The sequence below is a fragment of the Dipteris shenzhenensis genome, chromosome 23 (genome assembly GCF_047967505.1).
Source record: "Dipteris shenzhenensis isolate YYH24624 ecotype China chromosome 23, Dip_SZ_1.0, whole genome shotgun sequence".
In the NCBI taxonomy this organism is placed as follows: domain Eukaryota; kingdom Viridiplantae; phylum Streptophyta; class Polypodiopsida; order Gleicheniales; family Dipteridaceae; genus Dipteris; species Dipteris shenzhenensis.
Genome location: NC_141618.1, coordinates 47,501,142 through 47,521,515, shown reverse-complemented (window position 1 = coordinate 47,521,515; position 20,374 = coordinate 47,501,142). Strand labels below are relative to the sequence as shown.

Below are 20,374 nucleotides of genomic sequence, written 5' to 3'. Positions count from 1 at the left end.
ACTTCAAGCAAATCAAATTCTTGGATAATAGAAGATTAATGTGACTCCCACTCTTCTCTTGATTACTTATGTTCAGAGGTGTTGTCCAATATGAATATATCAACAGAGATCCTCTCAAGATAAGCGATAAATAGAGCTTCTCTTTGTCGAACGTTTGAATAGGAGTTCGTCAAAATCTGATAGCAAGTACGAGACAGAATGAGTACTTTGAAGCCGAACTACATGTCCGGAACAGGCATCGAAGGGTCACTCGTCGAAAGTCCTTCAGAAATCGATGAACAATCACCAGCGGAGTTCACGAAAGCATCACATACATCGTTTCTTAGCATCTCTCCGGAGGCACATGCAGCAGAAAGCCCTTCGCTTGAAACGAAGCTTGTATGCGGTGATCGCAGTTATAAGTCCCCGGTACTGGAGGACAAATGCATCTGCAGACAGAATGTAGAATCTATGAGTCAAACGCGGGAAACTGCAGATCTCTGCACAAAGCAGAGATTGGAATTGGAAAACAATCTTGTCGCCTTTGTCTGCAACGATGACGCCCAAAGTCTGGTTTACGCGGTCCGAAACATTGCTGCAAGGATGAAAATTGACGAGATTGCAGATGCAGACAAAGTTTCCATTGCAAACAACCTTGAGTCAATTCTTAGCTACTGGTTCCCTTACAAACTTCTCCATCTGGCCTGCCAATTGGATTCTGTAAGCTGCGCAAAGGCCTTGTTGGAAGGGGAAACAGGGTTGGCCTCGCCTGTGAATGCTGTCGACGAATGTGGAAAAACCGCTCTTCACCATGCAGCCGGGACGCATTCCGTCCGATGCATCGAGTTGCTGTTGCGGAAGCACGCAAAAATCGAGGCATCTTCTAACGAAGACCGGATTCCAATTGAAGCAGCATTGGAAAACAAAAGGTGGGCTGCTCCGTGACTCTAGTATTCACTAAAAAGATTTGATTTGCATGGTTTTCCCTTTGTGGTTTGATGCTATACATTTCTGGTGATTCTTACAGATTCCGGATAGATTGGCATTCAATTTCGACAATTGAGCTCATAAAGATCCTACAAAGCCAGGTATTCATGAAATGAGATATACTATACAACTACACATTGCGTTACATGTTTGAACTTTGCATAGCTAAGTGAAATGAGGCTGCGTATTCATAAACTCGAAACTTTTTTAAGGAATCGTTGAAGCTGCACGTCCATCGATGCTTCTCCTACATGATTTTTACCTTGGTCATCGCAGGATCTCAAGGCCCTGAAAGTTCTAGCAGAGCACACGAAGGATGCCCTGCGTATAGCTTGCCATCTGGCCTTCGATGGCAAAGTAGTAGCTCTGACAGCTCTCTTGCTTGTTGCTGGCAATTCGCTGCTGGTAAATGAACACCGGTATGACTGTTTTGTAGACCTTATTGTCGACGAGGCTATAACTTGTGGTGCAGCAGAGACAGCTAGACGATCGGCAAAAGAGCGTAGTGATGAAAATACAGCCGTTGAGAATGAGCTAAGCAGGAAAGCCGACAGCAGAACCTCCATTTTGAGGATCCTGGAAATTGCGCTGTCTTTCAAGGCTACTGTTGGCAGTAAAACTGATTCCCCAGCAAGTGCAGCAAACGCATTCCACAGAAAGAAACCTTCTGCATTGTTAAGTGCTGTACAGGTCTGTCTTTCATTGTTGCACTGACGAAGATACGATGATGATGATGATGACCGAACTCTCCTTAATCAGTGAAGCACCTAATAAGAAGCGTGGATGAGGCCCTTCAGTTTACAAAATCGCAGGCAGGAGATGAGGAGGTCGTGGAATTGCTGCTGAATGCTGGAGCTAACGTCAATGAGCCCGATTCGGATGGCAATACGGCGTTACATTGGTGTCTCCGGACAAGCCACGCAACTAAACAATTGAGGTCCTGTTTCTTAAAAGACATACTCAGTCTGAAATTCTTATCTTTGGACGAACTTAATTCTAGGCGAATCTTCCATTTGCATGATATGTAACCCCTATGTATGCTCAACATGATCAGGCTGGTTTGGCAACTTATAACGTATGGATCAGCGGTGAATGCGAGAAACAATTTAGGATTGACGCCAGTCCATATTGCAGCTGGACACGGACACGTCCGGGCACTCCAGGTTATAATCTGCTTGCCTCCGAATGTCAGGCGACATCATTCATAAAAATGGATCACAACCTGAACGCTGTGAACTTGCAGCTGCTGTTGGTCCGTGATCCGGATGCTGTTAACATTGCAGCAGAGACATTGGAGACGCCATTATATGCCGCTGTGAAAAACAATCACATTGAATGTGCTAAGCTGCTGCTTGAGTATGGAGCGAATTGGCATATTCTGAATCTAAGGCACGTTATAAATTGCACTAAGCATATCTGTATCCAATACTTCAGTTTTCCTAAAACAAACGATTCTATTGTAGGTCTACAATAAAAAAATTAAACTTCACACTAACATAGTTATTCGCCAGACGACAGAGACCTATCGATGTCGCAAACTCGCAAGACATGCGATCCCTTCTCTCCCAAAATGAAGCAATATACACTTCAAGTAAGGGCAATACTTCTTCCGAAAGTAACTAATTTGGACAGTGTGAGAACAGAACGCTGTCGTTAGGTCTAGTTGCAAGTTGTCTTCACATAGTCTTGTACTCGTGCCTTGCAGGAAAGGTTAAGGAGTACAACGATTTCAAATTCTTGACTTCAAATTTGTATGGGGCTCAGAAGTTCCAAGGCGATTCAAAAATTGATAACTGTACTGACTGCCAAGGCGACCCTGATGAAGAGTACTCACACATAAGCTCTTCATAAGTGTATCACTGTGCTAACATCATGAGGCAATTTAGAATTGTGGTCTCTATTGGTTTATGCACATTGGCTTACGCACCACCAGTATTCCTAGGCGGCCTGTAATTTCATGATCTGCCCTACCTTCTGATGTACAGGAATGCTCTAGGAGGGTTGATTGATGCGAGCAGTACTGTTCCTGTGTATTCTATATTATCGGTGGTTGTTTTCGGATTTAATAAATTAGAACTGACAATGGTGTGTATGATCTGGCAGTTTTCCAGATTGCCTGCAAAGGGCGCTCTCTCGACAGGCGAAAACTGTCATATGTCGATACTACAAATTACCAGGGGGATGCGTGAGGGGGGAAAGATGCTTTTATGCTCATGGGGAGGAAGAGCTTCGGCCAGTAATTAAAAAGGGGAAGGTTTGTTTTTGACACTCAATCGTTTTGGCTAACAATTAATATTTACAGCGCAACATTCTTGAGCTAAGATTCTTTGGCTAAGGATCGAGTATGTAGACTGAGTGGCATTTTCCACTAACAATACTAGCAGGGTGTGGCACAACCGCTTGACAACCTAGACAGGAAGATTTTCGTGGGAGGTTTACCGCCAGCTGTGGGAACAGGTTCAGAAATTCAACCGCTAGATCCCCTTTTTTTATATGCTTTACATAGGAGTTTGAAGTCCCAAATATCATAACGACTTGCAGATGAGCTGAGGAAGTATTTCGAAGCCAACTTTGGACAAGTACTTGATGCAATTGTGGTCGAAGGTCAGTCCGGCAATCATATCCAATCTAGAGGATTTGGATTTGTCACCTTCAAATATCACGAGTCAGTCGAAGCGGCAGTCCGACAACATTTTGTCGTGCTCTGTGGGAAAAAGGTAAAGCATCTGGGAAACTTGCAGCTTTGTTTGCTCCAGAATCCACATTTGCGAGAATTGAGGAGCATTCACGAGCGCAAGGAGATCGGAAAGAAACATTTTTAATAGGGGGATGTGTGGGTGGCCATCTAGGTTGAGATAAAAGAAGCCCTTGCTCGTTCGCTGGATGTGGAAAGAGCCTTCATGCAGTTGGATCTACTTCGCCGATCTTCACGAACTGAAGAACAGGATCTGTCAAAGTGTTATCTCTCGCATTGTTCAGGCCAGGCGTCGAGCAGTCAGGATGTGCTATGGGATCGAATGACCCAGGGCGATGTGTATGTAAAAACGCTGCCTCCCCAGCGCGATCATCCGCAGCTATCTGATACCTTCCATTCAAGCAAACAAGCCTCTGGCACTGCTAAAACAGACAGCTCTCCTCTGTGGCTCCGCGAGTTCAGAAGATGGTTTCCTGTGTTCCTGGGGGAAGTGTCCAAACGATTGAGGGAAGGAGAATGGTATCCGTTGTCATCGGTGAAAGCAGATTTCAGGGCTACGTGCGGAATGGAGCTTGATCACGCAAACCTAGGCTATCCGAAGCTTAGCGATTTCATACGCACGATGCCGGATCTATGTCGAATGAAAATTGTTCCGGTTGGAAGGGGACCAGCAACACATGTGGTCTTGCAGCAGGCGCGAACCTCTAAATGTCAGCCAATTCAGCGACCGAATACAAGAATTGGGCTTAATTCCTCTTTGGTGCACGCAGGTCGCTCGTATGCGGCCGCAGCAGGGCTCAATGTTCCATCTCCAGAGACAAATGTAGCAAGGCCGGCAGCGCGGAAACTATTTGAGCCATGCGAGCTCGCGGATACAGTGTTCAATGTGAGACACTCGGAGCAGGAATCCATCAGGTCGACTCTCAGCAAGGGGCATTTCGAGACGGATGGGAAATGTGTAACAGTAACTGCTTCGACAATGTATGGGGAAACTTATGGGCAGGGATTGGTTGATTCTCACAGCAATCGGCAGCAGCAAGAGGATGATGCAGAAGAGCTTGCTCGCCTGCTTTCCGTCATGAACGCAAGTAAAGAACCCAGTGTTGATGGAGAAGCAAAGCAATCAGCAAAGGATGCCATGGAGCAGTGGCACCATGCCAATCTCGGAAGTGTTTGGAGCAATCCTTCCCTGCCGAATTTTTATGCACAGTTCCACTCTCAGACTCCTCCATCCCAAGCAGCTGCACAGCCTGCCTTCCATGGTCCAGCAATTCCCTTCCACTTGAACGAATGCTCTACTTTGAACCAGCAGCAGCCCCCCTTCCCTGCATTGCATGTCACTGATTCAAGCGTTCCTTATCAGGAATGTAGCCTCTTCAATCCATGGAACACCATGGCATTACAAGAGTGCAGAGATCTCATTCACGAGATGAAAGGGGCAGACAATTGCAGTTCTGGAGAGGTGAGGCAAATCAAAAGGGTGTAAGTCGAAATTGCATCCAAAGCATACGATTGATCTGATTTCTAGTGCTTGTCCTGTTCCAGGAATCCGCACAGAGCACCATCACATCTGAGGGTTCACAAGATTGCTCAGCTCAGTCGTCACCAACAAGAACAAGAGCAGGAAGCGGCCCCAAGAGCATATGCTTAATCTGCAGACAGGAAGCGGCTGTGTGGGTCGCCCTTCCGTGCGCCCACAAAGCAATGTGCACTGGTTGTAAAGAGCAGTTGCAAATGAGATACGGACGCCTTGAGCAATGCTTCATTTGCCGTGGGAGAGCTCGAGAATGGATTGCCCAATACTACTCGGTCTGACTCTCGAAAAACACAAACTTTAAATGCATAATCAGAGTTGAGTATAATCTTCCAGCAATGCTTCAAAATGATAACAAAATCCACCTTAAAGAAAAATTAATAACGAGCACAATCACAATTGTTCACTTTTAAGAAAATTCGTAAGTCTTATACATAAGAGTGAAGTTTGATGACATGCAAACCTGATTTTCCAAGCAAGAAAATTTCATATTGTGGTCTTGTTAAGGCCCTTTCCACTTTACCTTACGTTATGCTAATTACCATAAGAGTTAAATTAGAGTAAACTCTTCCATTCTATAATAATATTATGCACAAACTAGTCTTAAGGAGCAATTTGAATTATTATTTTTACATATATGGTCTAATTTTTCAGTGTGAAGTCCGTTTTCACAAGAGCTTTCAAATGAGTATCCATGTTGTATAATTTCCATCTCATCTTTAACAAGAGCTTTCAAATGAGTATCCATGTTGTATAATGTCAATCTCATCTAAAACCTTAAATGTAAATAACAATAATTATTTATAGTAGCATTCCCACTACCCACAATGAAGTTAAATCCTTATTTTATTGCTAATTGTATCCTTTTCAATAGGTCCTTAATGTGCCTAGTGATTTAACATAACTAAACCCCCTTCATTCCCATTAGAAGATACTTTTTGTTTAGCATTGCCTTCATAGGAGGGAGTGCCTTAGTGATTGCAAGCATGTCCATTTGTATGTTTTGAAGTATTATATAGGTTTGAACATTATTCCTTCTGCACAAGAGTGAAAATTGATTGTAAGGCTTGATGGCAAAGTGACTACGAACTATGGTCACAAAGTCGATTTTGATGCCAAAGATTTGGTTTGAGATTGTTTTGTTTGCCTTTTACTCTTTCATTAATCTCAAAGGGTGTTTTTGTTAGCTTAATGTCTAGCTTCTATCGAGCATAGCATAGTCATCAACATTTCTTTGTGAAAGGTCTGCTTCTTGATCCGTGCCATGCTTCTAATAAGGCCTGCCTCTTAATGTAATCTAGCCATTTTTAAGTCTACTCCTTTGCTTTTCGATCAATCATGCTAGAGTGGGCGAATGTGGTGGCTGAGCTTTGATAGTAGCCTCATCATAGGTATTGTATTTGTTTTAATTGCTCAATTTGCTTATCATGCCTAGTCCTTGCTTAGCCACTTGAGCATTGCTTGAGTGTGTTCTCGAGGGGTTCACCTCATAAAATTTTAGTGCACCACGTACATTCAAAAGGAGGGGTATTTTAATTCAACTTTCCACACAGAAAAAAAAGGATTATAATCATAGGAGGGATTTTTAAATTCAATTTTAGAAAAAAATCACTTAGTTTATAAGTAAAGAGGAGTGTTTTATTGAGGGGAAAATTTTAGTTGAGGGGTTTTTTTAATACCCTTTGAACACACGTGATACATAGGGTTTCTTAGTAGTGCACTCCCCGAAAGTGTGTTAACTACAAGCCTTATTCATTCAAATTTCAGTTTGTTGATCTATCACCTGGTTGTCACCTTATCTTCTAGCATTTATCTGTCATCTCGAAAGCCATGTGGCCGCAGTGCCACTACAAGTCATTACAAGGATGCAAGCCAAGGCATTAGGCAAAGCAATGAGGAATCTCAAAAGGAAGGGTAAGGGATCCCCGTTGCCCGGCCCCGAGATTCCCCATCCTCTAACTCGATCCAAGAAGGCCATTCAAGTAGGTGACGGCTCCTACCATGTGCTCATCTACTAGGATGGTTCTGATGAGGAGACAGCTACTCTTGCCACCTCCTCTACTTTCGAATAGTCTTCCACCCAAGGTGACCCTAAGGTGCCCCTGATTCCAGAGGTGAACAAACCAATGCAGGCCCAAGGCCTAGCACCCTCATCCTCCTATAAGGAGACCTATCTCAACCCGGTCTTAGAAAAGAAATACATAAAGGATGACCAAGGAGAGATAGCCTAAGTGCAAAAGTCATTGCAATAGTGGTGACGTTTTGGCACAAAAATATAAGAGTTCTCCAAATAACAAGGACATTTGTAGAAAGCAGACAGGATGAGTTTCTCCAAATAATGACATATGTAGAAAGTAAACGAGATGCAAGATGGTTGACGAGTACATTATACACATGCTTGATACAACGTAGGTCATTGGTTGCCTAAACAATGCCGGTGGTTGTTTATGATTGAGCTTTGGGATAGTTTTTGTTTCATTTCTTGATACAACGTGGGTCAGTGGTTGCCTAAACTAGCCTGGTGGTTGTGTGATTGAGCTTTGGGATAGTTTACTAGGCTCGCTTGGACTTAATGTGATTGTCCTAAACGAGCCCGGTGGTTGGAATATCATGCAACCGTGGCTAGTTCAGCTCAAACACTAGTTGAACTTAATGTGATTGTCCAAAACTATCTCAGTGGTTGGAACATCATGCAATTGTGGTTGGGTCAGCTCAAACACCAGTTATGTGATCCGTGACATGGTTGAATAGAAAGTAATAGCAATATATTTTGCAACAAAATAGCAATATATTGTTATTTTACTAAACCAGTCTGGTGGTTGGAACATCATACAACCGTGGGTGGTTGGTTCAGCTCAAACACCAATGTGGTTGAACAAATATTAGTTGTTGACCAGCTCGATGGTTGAAATTATTGTGTTTCTTAGTACTTAAATTAGTTAAACTTAATTTTCTACTATTTGGCTCATATACCACTTAATTTCTAGACCGGGATGGCTTGGACTTTTAATTTGATTGTGATTGTCCTAAGTTAGTCGAGTGCTATTTCAAGTCGAATAGCAGTATGTGATTGAAATTTTGGTTAAACAGAAATAAAGAAATGAAAGAAATAGATTGGTATAGAAATGAAAAGCAATATATTGTTGTTTTCTAATTGTGAAATTTAGAAATGAAAAGCAATATACTTGTTATTTTCTAATTGTGACCCGATAGTTAAAATAGTGACTGTCCTAAACCAGCCCAGTGGTTGAAATTGTGACTATCCTAAGCCAACTCGGTGGTTAAAATTGTTTTGTTTTGCTAGTATCTTATTATATATGACTGTATTAAACCACCTTGGGGGTTGAAATTGTTTTGTTTTTCCATAGGTTGATTAGTTTAATTAGACCGTATTTTTTCACATACTGTATTTTGTGTTGTTTTCCTCATAGTAGTGCAAAAAGGGGGCCTGCATGTTGGGTTAACAAACGGATTGTATCTCAAATTTATGGCAGAATTTCATTTCAATTGGGCAGAGGAGCTTTGAGCATTGGAAGCCATGGTACGTTAGGAAGCTCAAAGACAAGAGTGTTTGTTGTTGCTAATTTGCCAAACACACATAGGCTTTGACCTGTGCAGGCAAGCTATGAATGACTTGAGATTTGGTCGTATTAGAGCATTGCTCCATGGGGATCGATACCCATGTCTCCTCGATGAATTTGCAATCTGTAGGCCACTTGAATCCTCATCATGTGTCGCAAGAAAAGGCCACATGGACCCTCATGTGTCCCAAAAAACCACCGTGCTTGTTTTTGTAAATCCCAAATGATAGATCAACCCCACGCTTGTTTTAAGTATATCCCAAACAACCACCGTGCTTATTTTTAATCATCTAATCGCAAGTCATGGGATCCAATTACATTTTCCTTGGTTGCACACAAGGAAAATAGCTCCCACAAATAGGCTGGTTCTCTTTAACTATTGTCAGATTTCAACCATCAGGCTGGTGAAATATTAGAAAATGCATTTGTCTATGGCGTCCCCTTTAGGTTGGTTCTCTTTAACTATTGTCAAATTTCAACCACCAGGATGTGACCACAAATCCTAAACAAATGAATTGCATGCCATTCATCTTGTAATAATCGAAGCAAACCACCGTGCTGGTGGCAATTAATATCCTAGTGTGCAATCAACCATTGCATTGGTGAACACTTATCCTGACCACTTATCCTGCACTACTGTCTTGCTATCCTAAAACGGATCGTATTGTTGCAAAGTGCTATACTAAAACAATCCCCTTTAGACTGGTTCTCTTTATCTATTATCAAAATTCATCCACACTAGGTTGGTGACCACAAATTCTAAATGAATTGCAAGCTATAGAATCATATTGTATTATTGGAAAATGACCATCAAATTATAAAGTCCAACTTAGGGAAACATTTTCAAATTATAAAGTCCAACTCAGGGAAGCAGTCATAAGAAAATCAAACCTTCAAATCCAACTAAATGCAACATTTTTTAATTATAAAGTCTAGCTGAGTGAAGCAGTCATATCCAAGGATGGATAAATGGTGAATTATTACTTTAAAACTGAAGTTATATACTAAAGCCAAAGGTATAGTCAGCCCCTAAAGTTATATGCCTAGGTAGTATACAACCAAGTTTTACTCTTCTACATTTTGAAAAGAGACCACCATCATATCAAGGATGGATAAATACGAAGACAATTTACTACTTTTTTTTCAAAGAAGACAATTTACTATTTAACTCAAGTTCTATTGAAAATCCGACTGTATTAGAGGGGTGGTCAACTGTATTAGAGGGGTGGTCAACCCCTAAAAAAGTCTCGGGTAATATATATCCAAGATTCCAAGAGATCAAGTCTGAGATCTTCGAAGGACTTGATATTTATGCAAGGATTCGAGGACAAGGGCTCTAGTGGGAGCCTTCAGCAACATACTTCACAAACAATGGGTTCTTATAGTATTAAAGGCCTTCCCACAGTTTCTCCTACAATATGACCATCTTGTCAATGACACTCTTGGAAACTCTATGTTCCTCCTCCAAGTGATCAATCTCATCTACGACAATCTTGGGTTGCCAAGGGACCCCTTGCAAAATGGATTCATCAAGCTTAGGACAAGTGACAGAAAAAATGTCATTGTTACTACGTCTTTCCATCTCTATTCCTCCGCTCTTCCTTCACTCATAACCTGTCGGGTTTTAAAACTAGTTTGCTCTCCTATTATCCAAGCTGTAATTGTTCACATATTCTAATCTATCAAATCAAGCTGTCTTGACGTGCTCAATGATGTAATCTAGTGAGATCTCTGCCATCTTTTAAGACCCATGTACCAATAGATTCCCCACACATTACATTGATGAATATGATAGTTAAGGCTAGAGGAGGTAGGCAGCACTGGCAAGGAAATGCATTTTTGTTGGTTTAGGATTAACTGAAACCCCCACAAAATATAACCTTTAGTAAATCCCAAACAACCACCGTGCTTGTTTTAGTGACAATGACTGTGCATGAGGGACCATCTAATTCATAGGTTCAGATTAGCATTTAGGTTCAGATTGTAGTAACAATGATTGTGCATGAGGGACCATCTAATTCATAGGATCTAATTAGCATTGAGCCAGAATCAGGAGCCAGAATTAGACTACAATAACAATGACTGTGCATGGGGGACCATCTAGTTCACAAGCTTAGATTAGCATTCAGTCGGTTCATCAGACTATAATAACAATAGCTCTTGTTAATAATTCAATGGGATGAGGGGGGAGGAGTGGTGGCACATGCACCCGACTTGCTGCTGGTAGCCCAGCATAGTGTAGGTGGTCATATACATCATCGTCTAGCCATGACGTGCAATTAGATGGTTGCCATGGTAGACTTTCTTGGTCATTAGAAAATTCTAGCAGTATGATATGTTCTTACAGTCTATCTCAGCTTAATGCTAATTTGAGCATGCAAATTAGATGGTCTCTCATGAAAAGTCATTGTTATTACAGTTTGATTTTTGACTCAATGCTAATCTGCTGTGAACTAGATGGCCCCTCATGCAAAGTCATTGTTATTACAGTTAACTGAAGAAAGGCAAGATCAAAACAAGACATCATATTAGCATTGAGTCAGTTCATCAGACTATAATAACAATAGCTCTTTGTTCATCTAGTTCACAAGCTCGACATCAGATTAGCATTGAGTCAAAAATCAAACTATAATAACAATGACTTTTCATGAGGGACCATCTAATTTGCATGCTCAAATTAGCATTAAGCTGAGATAGACTGTAAGAATATATCATACTACTAGAATTTTCTAATGATCGAGAAAGTCTACCATGGCAACCATCTAATCGCCGCACGTCATGGCTAGACGATGATGTATATGATTGCCTATGCTAGGATGGGCTACCAGCAGCAAGTTGGGTGTATGTGCCACCGCTCCTCCCCCCTCATCCTATTGAATTATTATGATCTTGGCTCAAATGAGCATGTCATGGTTAGACGATGATGTATATGATCACCTACACTAGGTTGGGGGCTAGCAGGAAGCTGGGTGCATGTCCTGTCACTCCTCTCACCTCATCCCATTGAATTATTATGATCTTGGCTACGATGACCCATAAATTCTTCCATGGCAACCATCTAATCGCATGTCATGGCTAGATGATGATGTATATGACCGCCTACGCTAGACTGGGCTACCAGCAAAATATAACAGGTGAATTGTGTGCTCTTAGCAGGTGATAGACATCCAAAGTCACACAAATTGACATAAGAAACGAAGGGGAAAATATTGGGAGGGTGGAAATTCTAGCTATATAAAGGCATTAAGGGCAGAGAAACAATTCATCGCACCCATGAAAATCCCTGTCCTATCCCCTTCCATGCTCTCTAAGCCCCGTTCCACCCCTGTGATGAATCTTATGTTGCAACCTCGATGCCCCTTCATAATGTTGCCCAAGTCATGGGATCCATTTTTTGCCTTGGCTCTCCATCCTGCAACACTCCACCAACCATAGCCATGACCAAGGGAGTTGCAGGATAGCGAGCTAAGGGAAACGGGTCTTAAGGGGGGCAAATTCTAGAACAGATGTTAGGTTAGTCGCATTTGATCCCGTTCTCAGCTATGAATGTCCATCATCGTTGTTCCATCAGGAACTCAGAGAGAACTCAACTTGGTGATGAGCCTCTCACAATTGAGCACAACCTTCGGCACTTGGGAAGTAGAACTCAACTTGGTGATGAGCTCTAACACACTGAGAGCATGTGTCAATGTGCTAGAGCTCACCACCATATTGAGTTCCTTGTCCAATGTTGAATGTTGTGCACGATTGAGCTCACCACCAAGTTGAGTTCTCTCTCCCAGTGCCTTGAAATAAGTTGCAATGAAGAAGGTTATGTTCAATTACGAGGTGCTTGTATTGTCCCCTACATGCGAGGAAAACAGGTCAAAATTATAAGAAAGCCCTAGCTACGATAGCACTATGAGGTGCTCGTATTGTCCCCTGCATACGAGGCACCAAGTCAAAAGTGTAAGATAGTGCTAGCAAGGGAAAATTTTGACACCAGATCCTACCACATCGGTGGTGTTGACAAGTGCTAAAAGTGTTTAAAGAAGTCTCACAAAGACAAAGTGCTAGCATCTTTGGATGTAATCTATTTTGGTAAATGTTTGCTTCGGATGTAATTTATTTTGTTTCAATTTTGATGTAATACTATTATCGCAAAAACTATCGAATGTAATTTCTTTTGTTTCAATTTCAATGTAGTACCATTATCGCCAAAACTATTGTTGTTACTTCGGTAGTGAAAGTGGCTCTAAAGAAGCACAAATGGCATATTTCTGCCCTCGTTTACATTTTACTGCAACCATAGGGATCGTCACAGAAGAAACTGTTGAAAAAACTATTGTTACTGTAGTGAAAATGGTTCACAAATGCCCTCATTTAGGATTTACTGCAACCGGTGCAATTGTTGTAGAACGACTAAAATAGCTCTAAAATAGGACTACATTCTCCTTATCTTGGAACTAAAATACCTCCAAGAACTAGCAAAAATTATTGCACAAGGAATAGCAGGACTAAAATAGCAAAAATGGTTGCACAAGGACTAGTAGGACTAAAATAGCTTCAAATAGGAGTACATTTTCCTTGGTTTAGAACTATAATAACTCCAATAACCAGCGGGGTGGTTTAGAACTATAATAAGTCTAATAACCAACATGGTGGTTGCAAGGAAACTATCATAAATTGCAAATGTCTACATTTTCCTTAGCTTGGAACTAAAATAGCTCCAAGAACCAGTGCGGTGGTTGAGAAAGTGTTGCACAAGCAGTAATACGACTAAAATATCTCCAAAATAACACTATTTTCATTGGTTTAGAACTAAAATAGCTCCAACATCCAGCACGGTGGTTGCGGATATGGACCTTGAGGGGTCCCCTTTAGAGATTGACATGCCATGGTGGTCTTGATGCCAACATGGTGGTCTCTCCATGCCAACATCATTGCTCAATCTAGCACTGTGGTTAGCACAGATTATGTTGCGCAGCAACGATAGGTAATGTGGCAATCATGATTATAGAAAAACTTTTGAAAAGAGTGTGGGGTTCATGCAAAATTCAAATCACCCACCAACATGTCGCGTCACGGCCCCAAAATGTTTGCGAAAATAATTCCACGATTGGCTACATCCAAGCAAACGTTGACCCAATGGATGTGGTGCTGTTATTAAGCAACATCTGTTTAAACATCAATTAACATGCCCTCAAGAAAAGCTCAATGATGCCCATGATGCTGTAGCATGCTTACAACCAACCTCTCCATAGGCGGGCATTCAACATACAGTAAACAAAGCGTTAAGAATAGTGTAGTATGAGAGTGCTCTCAATGGAAGCAAGAACGGAAGAGGGAGAGAGAGAGACAGAGAGCCACACAAGTTTTGGTGGGTGCAGAACCACCCTAATCTTCTTTTTCATTCATTTATATATGTGTTTGAGTATTGTACATAACCGGGGTAAAGGCACAGTGACCTTTAAACCCCACAACCTCCCACTTAAAGGACAATGTGCCTTTAAGGGAGAACAACCATTGAGCATACTATTTAATGCCCATCAATACATGACAATACTCAAACTGCTAACTAGGTAGACTCTTCATCAGCATATCTGCAGGGTTATCATCTGTACGAACCTTGACAAGCTCTATGCACTTGTCCTCAAGGACCTCCCTGATGAAATGGTACCTGACCTCAATGTGTTTGGTCTTTGCATGAAAGACCGGATTCCGTGCTAGTTGAATAGCACTCATGGAATCACTATGCAATGTTAGTACACCTGTATGAATCCCCAAATCTCCCACTAGCCGATCAAGCCATATAGCCTCCTTGCAACCCTCTATGGCTGCAACATACTCAGCCTCTGTGGTAGACAAAGAAATGCACTTCTGTGCACGAGACATCCACGACACTGCACCACCTGCAAAGGTGAACACATAACCAGAAGTGGATCTCCTACTATCCACATGCCCTGCATAGTTTGAATCTGTGTACCCAAGTACACGCATGTCTTCTTTACCAAAGCAGATGCACATCTCCTTGGTACCCTTCATGTACCTCATGATGACTTAATTACTCCCAATGCCTCTTTCCTGGATTAGCCTCTTTCCTGGATTAGCCATATACCGGCTAACAACTCCCACTGCAAATGCAATGTCTGGCCTAGTAGCTATCATAGCATACATAAGACTCCCAACTGCTGATGCATAAGGAACCTTGGCCATCATGGCCCTCTCCTCATCTGATTTGGGACTATTTATATGACTCAGTTTCACATATGGAGGCAATGGAGTACTCACTGCCTTCCCCCCCTCCATATTGAAACGTTGCAATACTTTTGTAACATACTCCTTCTGTAAAAGCCAAAGGAGTTTCCTACTCCGATCACGCATGATGCGCATACCAAGAATATGACCTGCAAGTCCCAAATCCTTCATATCAAAGGCTTCATGCAACTTGGCCTTTAATGCATCTAGCTCATAAGTATTCTTGCTAGCCAATAGTATATCATCCACATATAGTGCCAGGATTATCAGGCTATTATCCTTAGCCCTTTTAGTGTAGAGGTAGTGATCGATTTCACTCCTTCTAAAACCCTGGGACCAAATGAAAGCATCAAACTTCTGATACCATTCTCTAGGCACTTGCTTAAGACCATAAAGTCTCTTCTTCAACTTGCAAACTAAATGCTCTTTGCCCTTTTCTTCAAAGCCTTCCGGCTGCACCATGTAAATTTCCTCATGCAAATCCCCATGCAAGAAAGTTGTCTTGACATCCATCTGCATAAGCTCCATATCCTCTGCTGCCACTAGTCCAAGCATGCATCTAAGTGTGGTCATCTTCACAACTAGAGAGAATATCTCATCAAAGTCCACACCCTTCTCTTGCTTGAACCCTTTAGCGACCAAATGGGCCTTGTACCTAGGCACATCATCACCTATGACCTTCATCTTGTAGACCCATTTACATGGCAATGCTTTCTTTCCATGTGGCAAAGAAACCAAGTCCCAAGTCTTATTCTTCATAAGTGAACTCATCTCTGATTGCATAGCATACTACCACTTGCGTTGATCCTCACGCATCATAGCCTCTCTGTAGCAAGAAGGCTCCCCGCAATCAGTAAGCATCACATAGTCTACCCCTAGAACAAACCTATCAGGCGGTCTAGACACTCTAAATGATCTTCTCAAGGGCATTTCAGCTTGCTGTCCCACCTGCATATCACCACATTTGGCTCATCATTTCCACCAATAGATGATCCATCATCTACCCTTGATTGTATACCTGTGGGAGTATTTGGTGGTACCATTTCTTGCACATTTGGTGCATGGACAGCTTGCTGTCTATCAACATATGCAGGTGGATTCACATCCTGGAAAGTGATTCTCCTCATTTCAACATCCCTCATGGGTGCCTTATGCATCTTCTTCTCATTGAAGACTACATCATGGCTGTGTATGATCCTCTTTGCTTCTGGATCCTAGAGACAATAGCCCATCTCTCCACTTTCACCATAACCTAGAAAGATGCATTTCCTAGACTTAGGATCTAGCTTCTTTTGAAGCTCTTTCGGCACATGTGCATATGCCTCACACCCAAATATACACAAATGAGAGTAAGAGGGCTTCTTGCCACTCCATGCCTCTTCAAGAATACCACCATCCAAACTCTTACTAGGTGATCTATTGATCACATGCACTACAGTCTTCATTGCCTCAGCCCAAAAACCACCAGTAAGACTTGCATTGGAAAGCATGCATTGCAACCTTTCTTGAATGGTACAGTTCATCTTATTTGCAACTAGATTTTGCTCTGGGAGTACGAGGGGATGTGAGCTCCCTCTTAATCCCACGTGTATCACAAAAATGTTGAAAGTCATGAGAGAGATACTTTCCACCATTGTCAGTCCATAGGCGTTTAAGCGTTCTACCTGACTGATTCTCAACCAAGGCCAGCCATATCTGAAATACCTGGAACACATCACTCTTTCGAGCTATAGCATAAGCCCACACTTTCCTAGTTGCATCATCAATGAATGTCACATAGTATTCAGCCCCGCCTAATGACCGTGTAGGCATGGGACCACATATGTCTGAATGTGCCAAATCAAGCTTTTCAAACTCTTTCTTTCCCCTTCTTTTATGGGCTGATTTAGTCTGCTTCCCATAGAGACAGTGCTCACAAAATTCAAAATCAGAGAAACTCAAATGCGGTACATAACCCAAATGGCATAAGAGTTTCATTCCATTCTAGCTCATGTGCCCCAACCTGTAATGCCACAAAGAAGTGCTTGGCTGCTCGGTTATTGCAACAACATGATCAAATACCCCTGATACATGTAAGGGATACAAAGTCCCACACTTGGCACCCCTGGCCAAAAGCATAGAGCCCTTCTGAATTTTCCAACTCTAAAAGCCAAAAGTGGTGTGAAAACCAGCATCATCTAGCTGACCCACTGAAATAAGACTCTTGGTCAACTTAGGCACATGTCTCACATGTTTCAAAACAAATGCAGACCCATTTGCAAAAGAAAACTTTATGTCACCTACTCCCACTATATCACATGCATAGTCATTTCCAAGATGCACACAACCTCTGTCTTTCCACTGTCATAAGTGGAGAACCATTCCCTATGGGGAGTAACATGGAATGAAGCACCAGAATCCAAAATCCAATTCTGGGAATATGCATCATCTAAAGTGGTAAGCAACTCTGCAGATAAACTAGACATGAAGAGAACGTCATTGTCACTATCATGTGTGACTGCATTGATCTCCTCGATCTTCAGTTTCCCTTTGTCCTCCCTTGACTCTCCTCCTTTTGATTTGCACCCCAATTTGCATTCTTTTTCTTATCCTTTTGCTCTCTTTTCAGCTTGTAGCAATCCTTTTTCATATGGCCCTTCTTGCCACAATGGTAACACTCAATGTTCCATGCCTTGGATTTGCTAAGAGACTTCCCTCTTTCTTGGGACTTCCCCTTGAACTGTGATCTGCCCCTTTGTACATTTAAGGCTGCATCCTGCTTGTTGCCATCCATAGACTTCCATCTAATCTCCTCGGCCAACAAGCTACCCACAACATCATCAAATTTCAGTACTCCACTAGGTGCAGAGTTACTGACAGCTATACGGAAGGTATCCCAGGAGGATGGCAATGAACATAAGAGAAATATTGCCTTAGTCTCCGCATCAAAATTCATCTTCTGAGCTTGAAGCTGGCTGAAAATAATATTGAATTCATTCAAGTGAGAAGCAATGGAGACCCCTTCCTTCATCTGCAGCTCAAACAACCTCTTCATGAGGTAAACTTTATTAGAGGCTGTTTCCTTCTCATAAGTGGCACACAGTTTCTTCCACAAATCTTCCATAGTCTACTCATTTACTACTGTGAAATAAACAGACTCTGCAAGATGAAGTCTAATAGTAGACTTTGCTAATGCATCCAACTCATTCCAATCATCCTTAGACATATTTGCAGGCTTAGCTTCAATACCTGCCAAGGGTTTAATCTGCTTCTTTTGAATAAGCACATCCCTTATTTGTTCTTTCCACAAAGAAAAGTTTGTCCCATCAAACTTTTTAATGTTGAAAAACTCCTTTTCAGACATGGAAGAGGATGCCATGATGCAAATAAAGCAAAATCCCAAATGCTAGTACCTGCAAGAGAGAATCACACCAAATACTAGGTGCACCCAAATGTGTACGCCACAATAGAGTGAAATATCACCAAAACTCAAAGCTCAAAGCATCAAAAGATACAGCTGACTCATGTGCATGTACTATGTGTCCATATGAGCAAATCTGGCCCAAACACTGCCATGTGGCATAAATCTAAGGTTTCAAAACCTTAGAATGAAAAATGCATAACAGAGAGACGAAATCGAATACACAGAGATCTATAACTCTGAAAATACTCCACCGAATCATGCAAGAACTGACAAGTAGGGGTTTTTGGGCATCTGGAATGCAATGGGACAGACGGTTTTGGAAACCGTGGTCTCAATCACTGGGTCCAACACATGGACTGAAAAAAGTTTTTGGAAACAGAGCTATCTGTAAACTCCACCGGAGTGCAAATGATGAGCAACATAGAAGTTTTAGGACCTCCTGAGTCCACCGGAACTGACAGATCTGCAAATGGTTGCTTCAAACTTGAGTTCTAACACTCGAGCAGAAAAACGTAGAAACTGACATAGTGAGTCAGAAATCCAATGAAATGATCCCAGATTCAAGAATGAAGGTGTTTCCAAGCTCCTGAAGTGAAGTGGACACCAAAAGCAAGCAATAGTTGCCTCTACAAGTCAATACGGAGTCTCTGTCATCGAAGGGAACAGGGAAAAGCTCAAAAAACGACTTTTTCTTTGAAAACACTTAACAGGCTCTCAAAACCACTTCGCAAAGCCAAAGTGACTTTTCCTAAGGTTCCTCCAAGGTCTCTGCACACTCGGATGCAAGTAAAGTCACCCACAAAGCTTCCCACAGAGCTTCTCCTTCCTCCCATAGAGCTGTTGAGCTTCCAAGCATTCACGCACGCTCAGCTAGATCACCCAGGCTCTGATACCAGTTGAGAGTGCTCTCAACGGAAGCAAGAACAGAAGAGGGAGAGAGAGAGACAGAGAGCCACAAGTTTTTGTGGGTGCAGAACTACCCTAATCTTCTTTTTCATTCATTTATATATGTGTTTGAGTATTGTACATAACCGGGGTAAAGGCACAGTGCCCTTTAACCCCCACATAGTACGCAGCATGTTCCAAAGTGGATGAAGTGCAAAGGAGAAGCCAGCACAATTGTGAGAAAATTAAAGGATTTCATGGTCTGCACAGCATATGGGGCTTTTCAAACCACCACCTGACTAAAACAAGACAACATTCTTGTTTCTATAGTGCGTGCATCATAGGGGATCGTGACAATTGTGAGAACATTGCAACTATGAAGACATGGGAGCGAGTTCAAGTTTTCCCTCTACGTTCAGATGGAGTGACAAAAAATGGAGAGACAAATAATGACTTGCCACAGTTTGGGGAGAGTTTTGATTACCTCACTGACTGTCTAGAAGAGGGGGATAACTTTGCAGTTGTCGCCACCTTTGGGGAGAATGACAAAGATGACCCATACTTTGTGTTGCAATGCACAAAACCTAAGCACAAGGTTGAGGAAGCATTTAATGATAATTGGGGAACAACCTATGAGAAGTGGATGTAATAGTTGGAGGCGTTTGGTACAAAAAAACATCTAAGAGAGGCCACAATTACAACTACATAACAGTCCACAAACATTTGTATACTGTCATCTAGTAAGAGCTATTAAGTTCCAGATGACCTGTGCCACAATGAAAGAAGGTAAAGGAAGTCCACAAGTACAAGAAACGCCTGCAAGATTTTTACTTTTCAAAAATACGATGACATTTTGTAGCTCAAGGAAATTCCCAACTCTCGACTATCTTACCAACCTCTCTATAGCAAGCATCTCCCAACTCTTTAGGCCACTCTGATGCACTATCACAGACGTCAACACACACTCTTTTCACCAACTACTTGCTACTCTCTGCTTGCTTTTATGCCCATAGTATCTCCTCCTTTTGCTGGGGGTCCTCTTCATCTTGCTCTTGACTCTCTATACATTGTCG

At 42.0% G+C, this 20,374-nt stretch overlaps 1 protein-coding gene across 1 annotated transcript; it reads left to right on the top strand.

Annotated features, from left to right (window-relative positions):
• The first annotated feature begins 222 nt into the window (after positions 1-222).
• On the top strand, positions 223-5,476 carry LOC147887471 (uncharacterized). Its single transcript, XM_087394317.1, has 13 exons — positions 223-908; positions 1,007-1,067; positions 1,243-1,656; positions 1,779-1,903; positions 2,021-2,129; positions 2,210-2,355; positions 2,478-2,557; positions 2,672-2,792; positions 3,070-3,220; positions 3,351-3,423; positions 3,508-3,683; positions 3,816-5,123; positions 5,207-5,476. The coding sequence occupies exons 1-13, from the start codon at positions 223-225 to the stop codon at positions 5,474-5,476; spliced, it is 3,720 nt and encodes a 1,239-aa protein (XP_087250443.1).
• The last annotated feature ends 14,898 nt before the right edge of the window (positions 5,477-20,374 follow it).

Bases quoted from the DNA above. Each gene is read 5' to 3' on its own strand.
- LOC147887471 (XM_087394317.1), top strand. From the start codon at position 223: ATGTCCGGAACAGGCATCGAAGGGTCACTCGTCGAAAGTCCTTCAGAA. The intron at 3,424-3,507 runs GTTCAGAAATTC...AACGACTTGCAG, and splicing joins ACCGCCAGCTGTGGGAACAG to ATGAGCTGAGGAAGTATTTC. The intron at 3,684-3,815 runs GTAAAGCATCTG...GTGGCCATCTAG, and splicing joins TCGTGCTCTGTGGGAAAAAG to GTTGAGATAAAAGAAGCCCT.